At 40.6% G+C, this 22,962-nt stretch overlaps 1 protein-coding gene across 5 annotated transcripts in view; it reads right to left on the reverse strand.

The window, feature by feature from the left end:
- NTRK3 (neurotrophic receptor tyrosine kinase 3) overlaps positions 1 to 22,962 on the reverse strand; it is a 1,063,191-nt gene that overhangs the window by 147,324 nt on the left and 892,905 nt on the right. For all 5 annotated transcript variants that reach the window (XR_012242732.1, XR_012242731.1, XR_012242729.1 and 2 more), the window contains one exon: positions 11,596 to 11,726. Coding sequence is in view for 1 of the 5 variants with exons in the window: in XM_073618426.1 (XP_073474527.1) it covers positions 11,596 to 11,726 (131 nt within the window). In the remaining 4 variants the exon portion in view is untranslated. The remainder of the gene's footprint in view (positions 1 to 11,595; positions 11,727 to 22,962) is intronic.

Raw genomic sequence — 22,962 nt, forward strand, 5'->3', positions numbered from 1 at the left:
AAGAGAGTGGATAGAGTAATAGCACAAACTATTCAGATTATGCTTTAATTCCATGAAAACCACAAAGTTACTGTTGTGATAAGCTTTTCAAATCAAGTTCTGGGGTTACATGTCTCATTAACTGCTTCCCGACCGCCGCACGCCGATGTACGTCGGCAGAATGGTACGGCTGTGCAAAAGGGTGTACCCGTACGTCCCTTCGTAATCCTGTGCCCGCGGGTCCCGCAGACCCGATGTCCGCTGGTGGCCCCGATGTCAGCTGGTGGCCCGCCATCACGACGAGGAGAGGCAGAATGGGGAAATGCCTATTTAAACAAGGCATTTCCCTGTTCTGCCTAGTGATATGCCAGAGATCTACTGCTCCCTGTCATTGGGAGCAGTGATCGCTGTCATGTCCTAGGTAGGCCATCCCCCCTACAGTTAGAACACACTGAGGGAACACATTTAACCACTTGATTGCCCCCTAGTGTTAACCCCTTCCCTGCCAGTGACATTTACACAGTAATCAGTGGCTATTTTTAGCTCTGATGCTGCATAAATGACAATGGTCTCAAAATAGTGTCAAAAGTGTCCAATCTGTCTGCCGCAATGTCGCAGTCCCAATAAAAATTGCAGATCCTCGCAATTACTAATAAAAAAAAAAAAATTATAATAAAAATGCCATAAATCTATCCCCTATTTTGTAGACGCTATAACTTTTGCGCAAACAAATCAATATACACGTATTTCAATTTTTTTACCAAAAATATGTAGAAGAATACATGTTAGCCTAAACTGAGAAAAAAATTAGTTTTTTTATATATTTTTTGGGGGTATTTATTATAGCAAAAAGTAAAAAACATTGCTTTTTTTTCAAAATTGTCGATCTTTTTTTGTTTATGGCGCAAAAAATAAAAAACACAGAGGTGATCAAATACCATCAAAAGAAAGTTCTATTTGTAGGATAAAAAGGAAATCAATTTTGTTTGGGTACAACGTCGCACGACCACGCAATTGTCAGTTAAAGCGACGCAGTGCCGAATCGCAAAAAAGACTCTGGTCATTAAGGGGTAAAACCTTCTGGGGCTTAAGTGATTAATAAGCAGTAAGGAAATATTCACAACGGCTTACAAGAGTAGGCATCAAGGCCTTTGAAGAAAGTTAAGATATGGATGAAGCAAAAAAGAACATGTTATTCTAATGTAGGGGTTAGTGAAATTGAGAATTATATTTTCTCCCAAATTTTGGCAAAAATTCTGAGATTTCTATAAAATTTCACAATTTTTGTCAAAATGCATTTTTGAGGAAAGCTAAATATTTTTTCTGCTTGTTTTTAAGGGTGCAATTGACTTTAAATAGCTCCTGAGTGTAATGCCCCGTACACACGACCGGAATTTTCGTCAGAAAAAGTCCGATGGGAGCTTTTCATCGTATATTCCGACCGTGTGTATGCCCCATCGGACTTTTTACATCCAGAATTTAAACGGACTTAGATAGAGAACATGTTCTATATTTTTCCGACGGAACAAATTCCTATCAGGAAAACTGCTTTTCTGTATGCTGTTCCGACGTACCAAAAATGACACATGCTCTGAAGCAAGTACGAGACGTCGTACGTGTTGTCCCGTCGTACATGTTGTACGTCACCGCGTTCTTGACGGTCGGAATTTGGTGTGACTGTGTGTATGCAAGACAGCTTGAGCGGAATTCCGTCGGAAAAATCTTTGGAGTTTATTCCGACGGCAAAACCGGTCGTGTGTACAGGGCATTACAGAAGCTTCTTTCAACTATTCTCAATATATCCATTGCTATATGTGCTCTAAAATGCTTTGATAGACTAGACTAGAGTTAGGACCTTATACAGAGGGGCCTTGATAAGACAGTGCGGCTTCCACACTTATTTGCAAATGTTGTGCAACTAAAACATGTGTTTTCAATGCAAATTATTAGACAGTGTAATTTTTTTGTTGTTTGTTTTGATTAGCTGGTAAGTACATTTTGTTTTGTTTGCTCTGTGCAAAAAACGTCCTTTCATGTGCACCTTCCTCTAAAAAGTTAGGTATAAATTAGGGTGGTTTGCATTTTTTTTTGTTTTTTTTTTCAAAAGGAAAACACTAGCAGAGCAAAAAAGCATGTAAAAATATAAAGCGACTGTAGTGTGGGTTTTTTAATAGTTATTTTAGTTATTGATTTACAATAAACTTAGTAATAGTTTTTGCTATCACTTAAGTTAGTGTATAAGTGCTCACTTCTATCTATATGCAACATGTTTATTGTATGAGACATCTGCTTTATCATGCTTCAAACCAGTTTTAGCTATTGTTTGACCTGCTGTATATAGGACTGGGTGACCAGCGGCTAGTTGAGTTGGATTCAAAAAAGAAGTATGGATCGTGGGCTATCGCCTCCAGGAATTTCAAATGAAGAACTTATTAACTCCCCTGGATTGAAAATGCTGTATTTATCTATGTTTTATCATCTGTAATACATCTTTAAAACAAGTTAAGTAAATTAATTTTTATTATTATAATCTCGAGTGGATTGAAATTATTGTATGATGCCCACATATCTGAAAGGTTAAACATAGAAACTTTTAAGTAATAAAGTCCTGCCCTTTATTACAGCGACACTACACAAATTATGATCATATACTTAAAAAAAGAAAAAAAAAAACAATACAAAAAATGCAAAATTAAGTAAATTAAACTATTATAAATACACCCCTTCCCTTACAAAAACATACAAGTAGATTTCACCTTATCACCCTAATGATGGAAACTGAGTGTCTGGTTTAGCAGAAATTCAAATCAATTTTCAAGAAACCACTCAAGTCACCCCAATCCAAAATGTCTGGTTGGAACGTCTCTACACCCCATTAATTTACATATACTGTTAATAGTAATATTATTAATAGAAATTACTCCTTGCAAGACACTTGTTTTTTTTTAAGTAAAATAAATATGACATAGCCTTACAAGGCAAAAAGAGATGGGAGAATGACAGTTTTATTGACAAGAAATCACTAAAAATGGATTCCTTTCCTCCTTTAATCACATTTTACATATATAGATAAGGCAATTCTTTATCAATATCATCTTATTAGGCATCCTAACTAGTTTTAGAATAGTTTTCACCCTAATTGTAATGACATGCTTGCCACATTCATACATTTCAGGATCTCTACTAAAGACTATATGCCAATTTGCATGTCAAGTAATTTAATTTAACATTTCATCACAAGGATTGTGCAAGTGACAAGAGGGTCATCCACTTAGCCAACTGACTATATAAAACTAAACATTGTAATGATAAGGCTGTTTAGATTTTAAAAGATCAATGACCAGCACTTTTGAGTAAAACTAATGCTTGTTGTCATAAAAAGTCTGATCAACTGCCAAAGGTAGAAGAAATTGGGAGAAGAGAACAGGAAGGTTGGATAGACACGTCTCCTATTGACCATTATTTTATGGAGAGAAGTATTCATCTATGGCCACTCTTAAACATGAAAGTAGAACAAAAAGCATGTTTTTTTCCCCCCTCTCTGTGTCCCATTGAGAGATTTCCTTTCACTTCCAGTCCCATAGCCAAAACAGGAAGTGAGAAGAAATCTCTCCAAAGTGGGGGAAGCCCTGGTTGTTACCAGAAGTAGTATCACCATTGGAAGATATATTTGCTATTCCTGTTCTGGGGAAAACCCAAAATTTGGAATTTTTCTTTACTTTAACTCTCGGTAATAATGGTAACAGGACAAATAGAGAGGGTGAATCTCCCTAATGGGGCACAGACAGCAATAAAAACCTAATAGATTTTCTAATCCATTTCCACTCTATACAAACATAAACAAAACATGTTGCCAATAGCTATGCTTTAAATATAGTAAATGCATATAGTAATACCCTATCATAAACACTTTTATTACTATCTTGATTTAGAGAAAAGTTGTAGCTCTCTATTCATATTGACCTAACAGCATCCAGAGTCATCCAAAGACATACAGTAATTGATCAGAAGACAAAGGTAGGCGATGCTCACAAAAAACTCTCTTTAGACAGTTTTCTGAATATTATACCCAAAATCCATTCCAGCCCCTTACCCATGCATGCATCCTGGCTGACCAGGAAAAGTATGTGGGGAGGGGGGGATGCACCCACCTCCTGAGCCATTCCAGACCACATGCCCTCAACATGGGGCGGTGGTACCTTGCCAGGGTTGGTCCACTTGGCAAAGCAGCTTGTCCCCATTTTGATGAGGACAAGAGCATCTTCCTGAGAACCTTGTGTTTTTTTAGAATCTGGAACCTCCTTTTAATAGCTAAGGGGCCCCCAGATACCACTCCCTATGTGAATGAGTAAGGGGTACATAGCATAACCGGACAGCCAAGGTGAGATCCAAACTTGTGTTTGGTCTGAACCTTAGGCTTATCCCTACTGTAATATAATAAAGTCTATCCAAAGCTAAAAAAAGTAAAGCAATAAAGTTTTGCCTTTCGTTATATATTAATGAAACCTAGGTTTATCAGCACAGAAAAGGGTTCTTTCCTACATTTGTGATGACAAAACTTTGGAAATCCAGCATAGCCAAAAAAAATTCTTTTTACCACTAAGTGGATCAATAGATGGCTCCCTCGATAAGGATTGTTTTTGCTTTCTTCTAGATTGAAGTTATTATTAATATTAATGGTCTTAGCACAAACTTAGTATGCTACTATGTACAGTAACCCATTCTATTTTCTTGGCCAAGGGTTGGCTAATAAATCCTGCAGTATCCAATAGATTGTGCAGTTTTTATTTATTGTCTATTCCTGCAAAAATCATAGATACTGACTAACTTTCATTTGCAGACATTGCAGGCAGAATGTTCTGCCTGAATCCCAGCGGGTTGACACATACATCACAATGGGATAAGTTAATTACCAATTCCATGGGGACAGAGAATGACCAGGAATATTTAGACAAATGATAGCTACATTTCGCAGATGGGAAATCATCCATCCTTATCTTATAGAGTCTATTCGTTTTTGTCAATTTATATCTTTATGTTGTTGATGTTCCGCCTCTAAAGAAAATAGCTCCGGTTTTTATTTGTATCTGGAACATGGCTGTCGTGTTTTAAAGAAATGCGCATTTGGTTATGTCGCTAAATAAAAAGAAAATAATGACAAAAGATTAAATGTGAACTCCAGGAATTATCTGTATTGTAAACTTACATTGGTCCAACTTGTCACAAAGTAAGTATGCATATCTTATACTTGATGGGCCGCAGGAGTAGCTGAAAACCACGGTAAAAGTCACCGCTACTCCAACGATAGCCGCAATCACCCTGCTCAGGTTTTGTATGAGTGGCTCTCCCTCTGCACACAGAACACAGGGGTAGCTCACTCAATACCTCCACCATTTGTAGAACACCTTGTTATTTTTTTTTTAAATACAAGGCATTCTCTGATTGGATGGGGTGGGGATCCTGATGTCACTGACCCTCCTCTTCACATCATCCAAAGAGAGAATGCCTTATATTCATTGAAACGCAGTCTGTGTTCTGTGTGCAGAGGGGAAACCACTCAGCGCAGAACCCAAACAAGATGCAAAAGATCCAAGTATGGACTGCTACAGTGATGCATGCTTATATTGTGCAAACCTAGATCAATGTATGTATGCAATACAGATAATTACTGGACCACTTGAACACCAGACCTTTTTTCTGACACTTTTGTTTACATGTAAAAATCTGTATTTTTTGCTAAAAATTTACTTAGAACCCCCAAACATTATCTATTTTTTTAAAAACCAGAGGCCCTAGAGAATAAATTGGTGGGTATTGCAATTTTTAATGTCACGTATTTGTGCAACGGTTTTTCAAACACATTTTTTTGGAATCAAATATTTTTTTTCCATTGTAATGCACAATAACACAATTAAATACCTATTAATTTGGTAGAATTAAAAAAGATGATGTTATGCCAAGTAAATTGATACCAAACATGTCACTCTTTAAAATTGTGCACACCCGTAAGCGACAATTTTAAAGCCTTTACAGGTTACCACTTTAGATTTACACAGGAGATCTGGTGCTAGAATTACCACCCATGATCTGACGTTTGCAGCGATACTGCTTATGTGTAGAACAACCGCTGATTGCATTCGCATTTGTGCTGTACATTTTTTTTTATATATTTTGTTTACACTGTCGCTTTACGATTTTTTTATCACTTTTATTGTTATCACAGGGAATACAAATTTCCCCTGTGATAGCAATAGGCAGTGACAGGTACTTTTTATGGAGAGATGTGAGGTCTATAAAAGCATTTGATTACATCAAGATTGGTCTGATCAAATGCTTTTCATTTTTAAAAATGGCACCAATTACATCTGGGGAAACATCACTTCTGGGGTTTCTAAATCATAGAGAAAAACAGAGCCGATCTGGTCTCTGTTTGTCTCTATGATGAGCCAGGGGTAACATAATCAGCTGTTCGATTGGGACTCCCGGTAGGACAGAAGATCCTAACAAAGCAGCGAATGGCTGCGGGAGAGGGTTTTACCCTCCCGAGGCTTGTAAAAGCAATCCAGTGGCTAGTTAGCCACTAGGAATGCCTTTAAAAGAGAGCCAAACATCAGCTCTAAAAAACAGCTGCAGGCATCATGGTATAATAACTTGAATTCTAGCGACGTACCGGTACTGTATAGATCTATGGTTGTCAAGTGGTTAAAGTGGTTGTAAACTCTTACATATACAGGACCCACTGAAGTGACTGGTCTAAGTTGATATACACAGATGAAGCAAATCATCCTACATAAGTTGTACCTGTACAAAATACAAAATATACATAGCATTTCTGAGCTCCAGATTTCACACACTACACAACACTTAGCTAAATGTAATTTAAGACCTAAGTGGAAAGAAAGGACCAATGGCGGCCCATCCATTGGGGGTGCGCAGGCGCCGCCTCCCCTAGCCATGCGTCCGCCCCCCCAATCTACATATCATTGGTGCCTGACCATGGATTCCAATGCGGGGTGGGTGTTTTTTTTGAAGCACCTGATGGCCCACCCAGTTGTGTGACCATAGTGAATAAATTTTCGCTATTATCACACTAAAGTGCCTTCCCGCCAATCAGGAGGCAGGTCTGTGAGACCTGTTTCCCGATTGACCAAAGCATCAGGCCGATTGGCCAAAGCCTAGCGCTTTGGCGGAAGAGGAGACACACAGTGGAGGAAGCCGGAGGAGCGGACACCGGAGCCGCCACAGCCGCTGCCCACACTCCAGGAGAAGAGGAGAGGACACCACAGCCCCACCAAAAGAGCAGGTAAGTGCCGGATCACTCGCGGGGGGAAGAATGGGTGTGTTGATGTTTCAGTGTCGTGTCCTGAGTGGAGAGAAAGGACCAGTGGTGGCCCGTCTATTGGGGGTGCACAGGCGCTACCTCCCCTATCCATGCATCCGCCCCCCTAATCTACATATCAGTGGCGCCTGACCGTGGATTCCAATGGGGGGTGGGTGTTTTTTTGAAGAACCTGATTAGATCTAGAGGCTCTAATAGGCTGCAAAAAAGGGTGGCCTCGGAGCGCAGAGCAGGAAAAGAAGAGGAGCGAACACCACAGCCCCACCACATGAGCAGGTAAGTGCCAGACCGCCTGCGGGGGGGGGAAGAAGGTGTGTGTTGCTGTTTTAGTGCCATGCCCCAAAAGAAGAACCCATCAGCCGCCACTGGAATGGACACACCCCCCTTTCATAGTTTCATAGGGAAACATGCACAGCTGAGGCTGTCAGTCTCCGGCTGTGTGCTGAAGTGGAGGTGGGGCCATCTCCTGAGACTGTCTGCTGTCGGCATAACCTGTCAGAAGTGATGCATGCATATAGCAGAGGAATGAGAAAGGAGACAGAAATCACACTAGGTGCTTTGGATAGCACACTATAGAGGGATATGCTTTGTTCATTTTTCATTTCAGAGGTTTACAACCATTTCAAATAAAACTGCAACATCTGATTTAGAGCCTAATATTATCACTATTAGATAGATAGATAGATAGATAGATAGATAGATAGATAGATAGATAGATAGATAGATAGATAGATAGATAGATAGATAGATAGATAGATAGATAGATTATCTATCTATCTATCTATCTATCTATCTATCTATCTATCTATCTATCTATCTATCTATCTATCTAATTAGATAATCATGTTACATACCTATTTTTTTCCATGCAGACCTGAAATGTCCTGGGCATGTAATCAAATTATAACTTGGACCCTTATCCCAAACTTCATTTACCTTTCCCCATATAGACATTAATGAGGACATCTAGTGGGCTGTAGTGTTTATGCACATGTTGAGGACATTTTTGAAGCATGTAGCATATATGCATGGTGATATGTGATATTTGATGGTCACTAAGTAATATTGGCACATTGCACATTTTTTAATATCTGTCATATTTTATATTTTTTTAGCACTAGCACGTTAAACTGTTTTTTTTGGAATATTATGTTGTCACTAGTAAACACTATGCGGACAGTATATTTTTGACACAATATTAATTGATACAGAAAAGCACGCTACATAGTATAGATATGCTATTTTTGTATATTTCAGCAGTGGTATCACACACAGAAGTTAGCGCAATGCACTATATTAATATTATAACATTATTATACGTTATAAATGTGTGCATGATATTTTGTGTGGATATGCACATACAGAACAAAGGATATACTCAGCATTGATCGGTACCATTTATAAGGTTAAATGTTATTTCATTTTCATTCTGACCTAATATGGAGAACAAAATGTTCCCTTTTAATGTATGAATCTGAAATATTTCCAAGCTGACATACATAACTACAGTAGGATCTCTTGCTGAGTGAACTGTTTTTGTCGGAGTGCCATCTTGGCTCATTTACGCTTTCAAAATGGCGGTTTGTCATTAAGCCCCTAAGTGAGCATCTGCTTCAGAAAGCCATGTTTCGAGTCTCTGGAGGTGTAAGATGAAGATAGCACGTGCCTGTCAGAGACACTCTTCTCAACCTTCTCTGTAGGCAAACGTCTCAAAAAGCAATATATTGGGTATACCCTGAGGTTGCTTCCATCCTAGCCTCTTTATTAACATTAATGTTTTAGCCAAGTGGCTCAATAAAAATCTGTCATGAAACATGATTAGAATAATGTGAATCCAAACCAGTAATTGGAGGTAGCAAAGGCTAATTAGAATTGGTTTGCCATTCTTTCTGAATAATGTAATTAACTTGTCTGAATGAATGGCTTGCAAGACAGTGTTGGCCTATATTTATTAGGAGAACTGTTTTATCAGTACTTGTATGATGCACAAATATGCTACATAAAAGAATCTGTTACAGCACTGTGCATTTGTGTTTGAAAATAGTTTGTTGTCCCCAGGGCCGGGACAAGGGGTGGGCAGGATGGGTCCCTGGGTACTGTGATATCATGCGAGGTGGGAGGTACCACAATTATATTGGGGGAGGGGATTTGTTTTTGAAAAGAGGTAATTTGAGGAGTGCCAGGGGGTAAGAATTGTTCTAGAAGGGCAAATTTGGGGAGGTGTACTAAGGGGGATTTGTGTTGGGAGGAGGGATGAGGAAAGATACCTTGTTCTAGGAGGGGGGATTTGGGGGGTTGTGCTTCAAAGGTAATATGGTAAAGGGGAAATATTTTTTTTTGGGGGGGGGGGGTTGGGAATTAGTGCTAGTATGGTTGATGTGTGCTGCAAGAGGGGATTTGGAGTGTGGGGGAGGATTTGTGTTAGGAGGGGGGCATTGTTTTTTTTGGGGGGGGCATATGGGGAGATAGAGGATTTGAGCTAGGAGGGGGGAGAAAGGGGGCAAAGATTTCTGCCAGGAGGGGGATTTGTACTGGGAGGAGGGGAAATGTATGCTTAGTGGGTGAGCATGCAAAATAGAGCTTAATTTTTTGGGGGGGATTTAGGCTGACAGATAATACTCATACATCTTGGGGGGGGTGAAATTTGGCATGTTCGCTCCGACATTAATTAACTATATAGTGTTAAAGACCACTGTTCAAATGGTGCAGCTTTTCTGTTTGATTACAACACTGTTTGCTTAATACACATAGCAGTGCTTTAGTATTTTTTTATCACTATAGAATAATTGTATTTCTCCAGAACTAACTTCTCAATTTCAGCCAGCAAGTGACACAGGTACACACCCTATGAACTAAGCCCAGGCCGCAGAGATGGATAGTGAAAACACACCTGGCAGCTACCAGTACGTAAGCACTGACACCTATTTCCTATAGACTTGAGTGTGTGTGTGTGTGTGTGTGTGCATTTTGAGTGTTTCAGGATGACATTGCTTTGCCAAAACATCTGTAAAGCTTTTCTTTCTACGTACTGTTTGTATTCTTATTGTTTCCCCTGTAGATACATGATGAAGGTCATATAATGATACCTAGAGGGGTTGAACTTAATATGGAGGTAGGCTATAGCATTTTTGTTGTTGAATGCCATCTTGGTTCATCTACCTTTTCAAAATGCCCCCAAAGTGAGCATCTGCTTCAGAAAACCATTTTTTGAGTTTCTAGAGGTATAAAATGAAGGGTCAGAAGCAGTGTATTGTTGGAAACTTTCCTACCATAGGGACAGATGAGTTTGTACCCACTGGTATGTGTACCTTTTGATTCCTCTCTAGAATACATCAAGGAGACTTTGGTTTTGTTGCTGGACAGGCATTTTCACAGGTTTCAAAATGCAGATAAAGTCGTTACTTGAGCCCAATTGGTCCGTATTCTGCAGTTCACCAAAAAGACGGGCATCCCCTAGGAGAGGATATTTACCCAAGCTAAGAAATCCATGTGTAGTAGGTCAAAGAGAGTCCCAAATGGAAAATCGTTGGGACTCAAACATCTTTACTGTTAAACTGTTTACAAAAAGCAGGGTAAAAGACAATCAACATGTTTCAGGTGCCACACAATCCCTCTTCATCAGGGCTGGGTAAAATGGCAGAATGTTCAAAGGACTCAAACGTCCCCCTAAACAGACTGTTCACAATAGAAATGATAAGCTTGAACACCAACACTAACTGTCATTTATAACACCCTCTGCCACCATATAGCATTCTGCCATTACACTCAGGCCTGATGGATTGTGTGGCCCCCGAATTGCGTGGGATGTCTTTTGTACTGCTTGTTGTAACCAGTTGAACAATAAAGACTTTTAACTCCTGAGGATTTTCGACCTATTAATCTGGAATACATCTGGCAGGTTTAAGGTGTACTCCTATGTGTTAGTCATCTTGTTAGTAAAGCTAAGGAACACTGATGTAGATAATTGTTTTCTCTACATTATCTTCTATTCTGTTGTTTGAAAGGGCACATTTTCTCTATTTTTAAACTACAAATGACCAGCTCCTAAAAGGTAACAGCATTGTATAACTACATTTGATTCTTAGGGCTTCTAATATGGTGACTAGATGTGTGATGTCTGTTTATTGGTTGTGCAAATCAACATGAAATAATTGTCTACATTCTGAAATATCAAAATGAAGGTCGCTACTTCCTCCGATTGGTATCACACAGTGAAATAACAGCTATTGCATGCCTCAGTAAAGTCTTTTGTAAGTCTTTTCTTTTGCATCTGTTACCTTGACAGCAACAAGCATCTTGTCTTTGGTTGGGCTGAGGTTATAACACTCAGCAAGGAACACCTTCCCGAACGCTCCTTCCCCGAGTTCTCTCTTCAAAACAATGTCTCTCCTCTTTATATACTGAACATCTGCATGAAAAAGAAACAAAGACGATACAAATACATTTAGACTATTTCAAAGGTAAAACGCCAAACAGAAAAACATTTGACACTTTTCCAATTTTATCTGAAAAAGAGTATCATGACAAAAGTCAGAAGTGATTAGAAAGGATACAAAAGTTCTGCCAAAAAAAACAAAAAACAAAATCATTCTTTAAAGTGGGCAGCATTGGTACAATATTTCTAGAAAATCTCTCCCCATTGAAAAGCCATCCTGGAGCTTGATTCAGTAATCTTGCCTAGGTTGAGATGATGTAACTAGCAGTGGCGGCTGCTCCATTAGGGACACAGGGGATCCACCCCCCTATTCCATGCACCCGGCTCCTAATTTACACACAAGGTGCCGGACGTATGGATTTCAATGTTTTGGGTTTTTTTGGAACACATGATTAGAGCCTGAGGCTCTAATTGGCTTCAAAAAGGGTGGGCTCGGGGTACAGAGCACTGCGCCCTGAGCCTACCCATCTGTGTGACAATAGCAAATTAATATTCACTGTTGTTTTCCTGCTTCTCCTTCCGGCCAATCAGGAAGCGGGTCTTAAGACCCGATTGGCCGAGAGGAGAAGCAACAAAATTGGCCGGGAGCAGAAGCAGAGGGGAAGCCGTCAAGGAGAAGATGCAGGGGGAAGCTGCAGAAGCTGCCAACGCTCTGGATGGGGTAAGTGCTGAGCTGGTGGGCGGATGGTCGAACGGCTAAAAATGGAGCACCGGCTGCCACTAGTCACTAGTCTGTTGCAGGAAGAAGGAGGTATTTCCTTAAGCTGGTCTTAGATGGATCTTTGTTCAGCTGGAGGGCTAAAACAAAAGAAAAAACATAAAAAAAAGAAAAATTGTGCTCCTCCATCCACACAATTGAGGTGGATAGAGGAATCTTCCCTGCAGAGATATTGTATTCTGACAGCAGGGAGTCTCTGCTGTCAGATTACACTTTTCAGTGGCTGCAGCCCATTAGATAAATATACCAATGGGTAGCACTTCAGGAAATATGAGAATACTCCTAAAAATGCTTAAAGGGATACTAAATGTTCAGCTTTTAAAAAAAAAAAAAACATGTCATACTCACCTGCTCTGTGCAATGTTTCTGCACAGAGCAGCCCCAATCTTCCTCTTCTCAGTTCTCCTGCTGGTGCTTCTGGCCTCTCCCCCTGCTGAATGCCCCGCAAGCTGCTCTCTCTTGGGGCACTTGTGCATGTTCGCAACCGCCCCCTGCTCCATCCTCACTGGCTGTGATTGATTCCCGCTGCTGTGTCTCAGCCAATGAGGAGGGAGAGACCCGGGAGAGCTGCTACTCGCATGCACATCGCTGGATTAGGATTGGGATCAAGTAAGTTTTAGGGGGGCTGAGAGGGGAGCTGCAAACTGAAATTGTGTTACCTTTGTGCATAGAATGCATGAAGGTAAAAACCCTTCAGCCTTTACAACCACCTTATTTGATGTTTTTCCTGGCCTATAGTCCTTATTCTGTGCTTTGTTGTTATTTCTTGCCTATGCTTCTCCTGTTTAGTTTTCTAAAACTTTCACTATAGGGGCATAGGGGGTAAAAATTCTTGATTTATTCTTCCTAAAGTCAAGAATTATGTCAACAAATAGAAGCAAAACCTTACGGGATCTTATGCAATTAACATGGTACAATAATTTTGGTTTATGGCTTCTTCTCTATTATTCACACCAATGTACTGCTGATTACGTACTTACTCTATATAACCAATAAAGAAACAAAGTAAAAAAAAAGGGAATCTCATCAAATGTGAACAGAACCTGGCTGAAAAAAATAAAGAGTAGAGAGAGATAAATTTGCCCCTTTATAAAGGTAATAAAAAAATACAAATCAATAAAGTGAGGAATTATTAAAACACAGAAAGACGGATACTGAGTTATAGTAAATATAGAAGTGCTTGATACGAAACTATTTGTTACTACAGTGATAAAGTCACACAGAGACTGCATTCTTCTGGTATGGGCTTCTAATATTGCTGATTAATCAATAAAAAAGAATAACTCACTGTTTTCTTGTTACTCTTGTCAGAGATGTAAGTTATTGTTGGCTATAATAGCTGCCATCATCTATTGTGGAGTTTAATGTTTTCAACAATAAAAATGTCTGGTTGTGTAAGAGATTTAAACTGTGTATCATCTTCCTACGCACTGTGGTGCTGTTTTGTGATTGTCTGTCCTTTGTGCTGAGTATCTTAGGCAGCCAATCACAATGTCAGAACATCATGTGGGCAGCACAATGGCTTTATAGTTAGCATTTCTGCCTTGTAGCATTGAGGTCACTAGTTTGAAACCCAACTAGGACTACCTTAATGGAGTTTTATGCTTTCCCTGTGCTTGCATGGAATTCCTCTGTCTTCTCTGGTTTTCTTGCCACTCCAAAGACATGCTGCTAGGTTAATCACCCACCGACCAGCCGCTATCATTATACTGCTGCAGGTCGGCTCGTTCCCACAAATCACCGTAGGTGTACCTCAGCTCCTTTAAGTAGGAGCGCGTGCGCCACCGGAGGCGCATGCCCGATGCACGGCGGAGGACCCAATGCGCGTGGCCGGCGGCCATGATCGGGGAAAAGAGAGCCAGAATGGGGATCTATCAATGTAAACCAGGGGTCTCAAACTGGCGGCCCTCCAGCTGTTGCAAAACTACAAGTCCCATCATTCCTCTGCTTCTGGGTGTCATGCTTGTAACTATCAGCCTTGCAATGCCTCATGGGACTTGTAGTTTTGCAACAGCTGGAGGGCCGCCAGTTTGAGACCCCTGATGTAAACAGACAGATCCCCATTCTAATAGGGGAGGGGAGAGAGAGATCTGCTGTTCCTAGTGATTAGGAACAGCGACCTCTCTCCTCCTCCAGTCAGTCCCATCCCCCCACAGTTAGAAACACCTCCCAGGGAACACATTTAACCCCTTGATCGCCCCCTAATGCTAACCCCTTCTCTGCCAGTGACATTTATACAGTAATCAGTGCATTTGTATAGCACTGATCGCTGTATAAATGTCAGTGGTCCCAAAAAAAAGTGTCAAAAGTGTCCGATCTGTCCACTGCAATGTCGCAGTCCTGCTACAAATCGCAGATCGCCGCCATTACTAGTAAAAAATAATAAAAATGCCGTAAATCTATTCCCCATTTTGTAGACGTTATAACTTTTGCAAAAGAAAGCTCTATTTGTGGGAAAAAATTATATCAATTTTATTTGGGTACAACGTTACACAACCGCGCAATTCTCAGTTAACACAACACAGTGCAGTATCGCAAAAAATGGCCTCGTCATTAAGGGGGAAAATCTTCCGGTCTGTAAGTGGTTTATTAGCTGCTGACTAACTTGGGATTAGTATCTGAATGCATACTTGTGAGGTAGGGACCTTAGTTTTTAAGGTCCTTGAGATCAGGGAGTGATATGAATATACAATGTTTGTAAAGCTCTAAATAAATTGACAGCACTATACAAATACCTGTAATGAATAACAGCTAAATCTGAAACTAAGACAGCCCCGCCATGGGATTCAGTCCTCAAGGAATACTGGTTACTGGAAACGCTTAAAGTGAATGTCCACCATTTTGTTTTCAGAGTGGAGAATGATTAAAACCATGACAGAGGTTTGTTTGCTTTTTTTTTTTTTTTTTTATCCAGGTCTCCATTAGAGGGATTTCCCCTTGCATGGTGAAAATTACATAACATGTCTGGCCAAAAAAACTCCCAGAGATCCCCTCATTCTGCCTTGTTGCTAGAACATTGCTAAGATGCTCTTAGCTTTTACTGCTCACTCCCACCATCACAGGAGCAAGCTCTCAAACCTCCACATATGCTCAGTTCTCTACCTCCTCTGTTGTAGCAGAGCAGAGCTCAGAGCTACTGCAACTGAGGCAAGAGAGGGGTTGATGTACTAAAACTGGAGCGTGGAAAATCAGCTTCTAGGTTATTTTTTGTCAAACCTTAATTGAACAAGCTGATGTTGGAAGCTGATTGGCTACCATGCACAGTTGTACCAGATTTTGCACTCTCCAGTGTTAGTGAATTAACCCCAGAGTGTGCATATGCGGGGTGTTGAATTGGAGAGAGCTCCTGTGATGTGGGGATGAGCAGTAATGGCCTAGGAAAATCTTAGCAATGCCCTAGCAACAAGGCAGAATAGGGGGACTTCATCTTTTTTTGGCCAGGGTGCAGGAGGTACAGAATGGCTTATACCTATAGCAAGGACATTATTTAATTTTTGCCAAGGCTGTTTTTTATCTACATGTGCCCTTTACCTGCATAGGCAGTTTTTTGTAAAGGTCAGCTAACCTTTCTAAATAGAGCCTCGGAGAGAAATAAAAATTTCACAGGGGTTTTAATCCTACCCTACTCAAAAAGGTAAAGAAAAAAAAAGGGATATAGAAAAATTATTGTACTGAATGTACACTTAAAATTACATCCAAACTGATGATGAACCAAGTTAAAATATACTGCTATGTTTTTTCTTTTTGGTGGCAAATACAGTAAAAACAGTATATTAATGATTTTTTTTTTGTCTATTGTTGTGGCTAACTAAGAAGACTAGAAAGTACTAAAGTGATTTTAGCTTAGACATAGCACAGGTTTGCATGTTAAAGAGAAACATCACGTGGCTAGTAAAATATAAAAGTCAACAGTCAACAGTGCTGTAACTGCAGGCTTATAAGGAAAAACACATACACACATACTAACCAGCCTATGAAGTCCAGTGCTGTCTTCCTCACATGTGAGTTTCTGTTCTTCCAAGCCACCATCTTAGCTTAGGGATCTTGCTGTCACTTTCTGAGCACTCAGACAGTCCCCTTTTAGTGCATAAGGCCAGCAGGTTTTGGGGAAACTCTTGTAAGGGGGCTTGTGATTGGTTGCCTGTTGGTATCAAACCAACAAGCTCCTGCCCGCTTCTTCTTGGATAGAATACGGACCCAACTGCTGGAAGCTCTTAGCCTTCACCATATTGTGTCCAACTCTATGCCAGAGGCCTTCCCATGACATCCCTGGCCATTAGCATTTATATTCAAAGAAAGGAATGTCCACCAAAATGTTATGGTTTCTGCAGTTTACAGATGTTCTCAATATTGCAGTGACAAATCACATCAAATAGACATACTATTCGGGGGTCCTTTGGTATTCTTTTCCTTTCACATATAGGGAAAGTACAGTAGCAGTCATTATGTGAAAGCAGTGCATTGCACATCACATCCCCTGGGTCAATAGTACTCACTCAGGGGGCTCTGACATCCAGCTCACGACTCCCTGAATGTCTGCTGCAGCTGCTCCTCTAGCTTCTGCATACCTCTCCCAGGACCTCCAGTGGAATAGCACTCACAACAGAGAACACATGGCCTGGCCTAAAAGACCTTTTGCAACCCACTCTTATCTTCCACCAAGCATAAAGAGACAGAATGATTACAGGTGGCTTCTATGGGTGTGGAACTATCTCACCCTGTTCCTTTTGCCCTGTCCAGGGCCTCTGCAAAGTTGACTACATCTGCATGCTGGTGGGGTATCTGGCTCCCATGTCCCGACTGATTCGAGCTCCTCCCATCCTGTCTTTTATTATTATATGAGCAGTGACTAGACCCATGACATCATGGCAGGAAGGTTTTATCCAAAAGGGGACCTGATTACAAGATAATTACTATTACCACACTATTTTGGGACTGAGCTGTTTAGTGGCAGACTAGTCAACTGCACCTGCCTACACAGTCATGAAGCCTCTTGGGATGTGTCCTATCCTGGGAGGCTGCGGTCACCCAGAACTACATCTCCCTCCCCTAGGTGAAAAGGAGAAAGTGAAAAGGAGAAAGACGAAAAAAGTACTCAACCCCACCCCCCCCCCCAAAAAAAAAAAGAAAACGGCTGGGGAAGGCTGATAAGCCATCAGAGTTTCATTTTCTGATGAAATTCCGCTTTAGATCTCATTAACGACAATCAAAGGACACATAACACTACAAAATAAAAAAGATCACTGCGGTTTTCAATCCCCTATACCAAAGTCTGTTTACTGCAAAATATCATGTAAGGCAGGAGGAAGTCTCTACTTCCACACAGTATGGGGCTACATTTAACTTCTTGATTGTATTACTTTTTTTAAGGGTCATTGAAGAAGCATGAACTCTGAACGTATCAGAATCACTCAGGAAGGTTAAAGCAGATATGCATGACATGTGTAGCTTTAAATGTGGACCCCAGAGGGATTTCTCCGCCTTAAGCTTCAAGGTATTGTATATCAGATGTATAACAGAGCAGCACTAAATGCTTTTTTTTTTTGCCAAAAGACATAACAGCAAGACAATCTTAGTTGTGTTCTCTTTTCACAACAAGAAATCTGGTGTTTGCAGTAGTGTGTACATTTTAGCCCAGTTTAAAGGAAAGCAATATATATCATCTCTTTGCAGACAAGCCTTTGCTTAGACTACCCAATAATTGAAGAAGCACTTCCAATGTACTGTAAGCCTATTGATCCCATATACAAAGACAGTCCAACTCTCCAAAATATATATGGGGGATTCACTAACACCCCAATTACACTTTTCTGATGGTATGGCCCTTTAAAATAGCCTGCACCAGATTCAAAAAATACTTGCCATCCATTTTTGGTAGCCATCAATACATGCAGAAGTTCTACAAAGAGATCTCTAGTAAGTTAGAAGGTTTCTAATCCCCAAATTATTTTTCTCTTACAAGAAATACCCAGAAAATATTCCACAATCACCAGCGCATAAAATAGTCTCTATGGATCTTTGAGCAATAATTGTTCACACTCAAAAAAATTGTTCATACGTTGAAAAAATGCATTATTATAACAGTCCCGCGAATATCTTCTCACCAGAAATAGGATGCAATAAAGCCCTTTCATACATATACATGTGTTATGTCTTGATTGAGAGTATCCAGTGCACTCCCACTTGCACTTTCATGAAAACTAGTGAAAACATGCCAAACATAATATCTTCACCACCTGACAACTCTTGCCGTTCATCTTCATTCAAATATCTACTCTTACCCTCAATAAGAAAATTCTTGCATCAATTTGATAATCATCCAGAGTCCTCTATAAGATGATGTCCTAATGCATAAAAATCCTCCAAAAAATAAAACACTATCATATTGTTGTATATCTTAAAATTACCAAAGTCACAGAAGAATAAAACTTACATAAATTCCAAAATCACCATAAAATGTGTTCCATCCATCTATACCTCACCCATAAGGTCATGCACCTTACCAGGCTGACAATAAACCAGGCATGTATAGATTCTAGGGTCCACTCTGTTTCTTTATATATCCGGTATAATTGTGCTCTCTCGATACCACCATGTAGCCTTTGTATACAACATGTGTCACTTAGTCCAGGGGTTCCATGCAATAAAATGTCTCAACACGTTTCACATATCCAGCTTCATCAGGAGAACAAGGAGAGGGAAATTCATACTACAGTTCTGGGTTTTCAGCTACACCTTACTTTCATTGTACAGCAAGTTTCTTTCCATGCAGCGGTAAGTCCAGGTCAACTCCTTAATGATAACCCAGGTGTCCCACCAGCTCTAGAGTCTGACTGTTAGCCACATACTTCCTAGTATATAAGCATTCACAAGCTACCCAGAAAACATTGTTTGTAACCGCCATCCTGGAATAAGCTACATTGAATTTTCAAAAAATACCAAAGTCCTACAGAGCAACTCAGAAAGGTGAAGCAAATATATGTGCAGTAGTTAGCCCAAAAATAGCCTAGATCATCCAAAGGCAAAAACAAACATTAACGTGTTACTAAAACCACACCGATAAAATCAGTCTGTATATGCAGTAAAGCATGCTTGTTATACTCACTGTGGAACCTAAGGGGTTAATCCTCCACATTGTGTAAAAAGGCCATTTGATCCTGACTTCTCTGATCCTCCCTTTCTTCCACTGTCCCCAATTCATCTCCTGATAGTACAGAGCTTTTGGAGTCACTCTGCACATGCTCAGTTTGGTGTGTATTGCTAGAGAGGTTTTTTTTTTCTTGGGAGGGTGCATGTGATCGACAGAGGCTCAGCACTGTCCAGACCTAGGGATAGGGGCCCTGCAACCTCATAGAACAATCAGGGGAGAATGAAAACTCCTCCTAGAAGCTTTAAACAGTCACAAGACTGCTATATACTGCTGATGAGAAAGGGAATTTAGCAGTTTATATTTACTAAAAATAATTGCATTTCCATGTTCTGTGTATTGTGGGAGACCAGATCCTGGGTTTGGTAACACTTTAAAAATAAACCAACATCAAGCAGCACTCACATTTAATATTAAAAATGGTGGCAAAGCCATGCTTTGAGCAGTGTTTTAAATTTAAATCAAGAATGTCTTCAATACGTTTCTATCATTTGGTGTGAGTGCTGCTTGGAGTTGGTTTATTTATACTGTCTATTGTTGCATTTCGAGGATCAAGGCTACTTTTATCCTACCTCCAATTTACATTGGATTTCACTCTTCTTGGTGAGTTGACACTGCGGCAAACAACCATCCCTCTGGGTGGCCGAAGACACTGCGACACTACCCCCCCCCCGCTGTCTGCCGTTTGGTCCATCACTGACTACTACTACTACTACTCCATCTGGATGGCGAGTGTCAGGCTGCGGGCAGCGGCTCCGGTGTCCTCGAGCACGGCAGACCCCATGTAGGAGACGGGTGGCGGACAGCGGCTCCTGTGTCCTTGAGCGTGGCAGACCCCATGTAGGAGACGGGTGGCGGACAGCGGCTCCTGTGTCCTCGAGCGCGGCAGACCCCATGTAGGAGACGGGTGGCGGGCAGCGGCTCCCGTGTCCTCGAGCACTGTGGACCCTGTCTAGGTGGCGGGTGTGATTTAGTGTGAAAATAGAAAATATTAATTCACTATCATCACAAAACATGGTGGAATCGGGGTGCAGTGCTCTGCGCCCCAAGCCCACCCTTTTTGAAGTATATTAGAGCCTCTGGCTCTAATCACGTGCTTAAAAAAAAAACACACACCCCCATTGGAATCCATGAGTCCAGCACCCTGTATGTAGATCAGGGGGCCTAGCACATGCACGGGGTGGGGGCAGCGACCGTGCACCCCCTAATGGACGGGGCCACCACTGATCTTAAGTGAGCAATTTGCCATGCTGTCTACACAGACCGAGTCTCAGTAGGTATGTCTTTTGCTTAAAGCAACATTCAAAACAAACACTTTTTTTTAAGATGTCCACAGCTATGGCTTGTGTAGGAATAGTCTGGCATGTCTCTGGCTTTTCTGATAGCTGGCATTGTCATAAACAGTAATGGTTGGTTCAGCCAATGCAGCCAGTGCTTGTCTGAGTTCTTTTTTAATTGGTTATTTTTAACGATTTGGTCAGCTTCTCATTGTCCTCTTGTCAACAAACCTGCCGATCACTGAAAGAAGCATACCTTGTGTACATGAAAGAATTCATTAATTGCACAACAGGAAGCCTATTGTAGTTTTCTATAGGAAAGTCCCTTGTATGCCGTTAGATGCACAGCACTTTATTTATTTGAGATTATTAACATTCCTCGACTTTCAGCTAACTACAAAGCAGCAGAAATCTGAGCTAGAATAATGGAACTATACATCTGTGCAATTACCGCACTGACATTTTGCTTATTCCTAGCAGCTGCACAATGTCAACTTGCTTGCAAGTTTCCTATTAACTTTGTATATAATGTATTTACTCACTACCTTTGTGTCTGCCATTTTTTTTTTTTTTTTTTTTTTTTAGGCAATGTTCTTTTGTTTCCAGTGAAGCATAACAACTTTCAACATCCATTTAGGAGAGCGAAAGCTCAAAAATGTCAAAAACTTCAATAGCTGTACGACCTTAAAAGCTGTGAAATCCGTTTCATATGAACGCTTTAAAAAAGAACTCTATACTAAACACGGAAGAAATAAATATTTTATATAAACAGCTATTTATCCCTGTCTGTTATTTTTTTGGAAGAAAAGGTTCTGCTGCTCCGTATTTGTAGTGAGAAGCTTGTGACCTTGCGTCTTGCTTGTGTGTGTGTGTTGGCGTCATTCCTCATCAACCAATAGGCAGCGGTTTGTTTTGGATTTGGGCTGCCCTAGGCAAGACTAAAAATGGGAGCCCCCTCCCGCAACATCTAAATTGGTCTCGACCCAGCTGCTTTAAAATTGCGAATGCCCATGCAATGGCGACAAATTACATCAGTTTTACTATCCGTAGGCAATGCTTTAAAAGCCTTTACAGGTTACCGCTTTACATGTACATAGGAGGTCTAGTGCTAGAATCACTGCCCATTATCTGACGTTCGCAATGATACCCCAAATGTGTCAGACGATCGATGTTTGTGTGCGAGGACATGTACATGACATGTACATTCACCGATGTTTGCGTGCGAGGACCAGGGCACTGTGATTTTTTTTTTATATTATTAATTAATTAATTTATGTATTTATCATTTTATACTGTTGCTTTCATTTTTTACTTATTTTTTTATCACTTTTATTGCTGTCACAAAGAATGTAAACATCCTTTGTAACAGCAATAGGCAGTGACAGGTACTCTTTATGGAGGGATCTGGAGTTTATAAGACCCCAAACCCTTCCTCTGCCCTTAAAAGCATTCAAAACACTAAAGCCGCGTACACACGAGCGGAATGTCCGACAGAAAAAGTCAGACGGAAGCTTTTCATCGTCTATTCCGATCGTGTGTAGGCCTCGTCTGACTTTTTTTTTTCAAAAAATCTGACGGACCTAGAAATAGAAAATGTTCTAAATATTTCCGATGGAACCAATTCCTATCGGGAAAACCGATCGTCTGTATGCTGTTCCAACTGACCAAAAACGACGCATGCTCTGAAGCAAGTACGAGACAGAAGCTATTGGCTATTGGCTATTGAACTTCCTTTTTCTAGTCCCGTCGTACGTGCTGTATGTCACCGCGTTCTGGACGGTCGGACTTTGGTCAGACTTTGGGTTGACCGTGTGTAGGCAAGACCGCTTGAATGGAATTCCGTCGGAGTTCCATCGGAGAAATCTTTGGAGTTTATTCAGACGGCAAAACCGGTCGTGTGTACGCGGCATAAAATCTATTTTTGAATGCTTTTGATTTTTCAAAACTAGCGCCTATGGTGTGATCCGGAAGTGATCTCATGTCATCGCTTCCGGTTTACTGTTAAGAATAGCCGAGCAAAGCCGATCCCATGTCAGGATCAGGATGTACACATTCAGGAGAATACAG

Source organism: Aquarana catesbeiana, linkage group LG03 (genome assembly GCF_042186555.1).
Source record: "Aquarana catesbeiana isolate 2022-GZ linkage group LG03, ASM4218655v1, whole genome shotgun sequence".
NCBI lineage: Eukaryota > Metazoa > Chordata > Amphibia > Anura > Ranidae > Aquarana > Aquarana catesbeiana.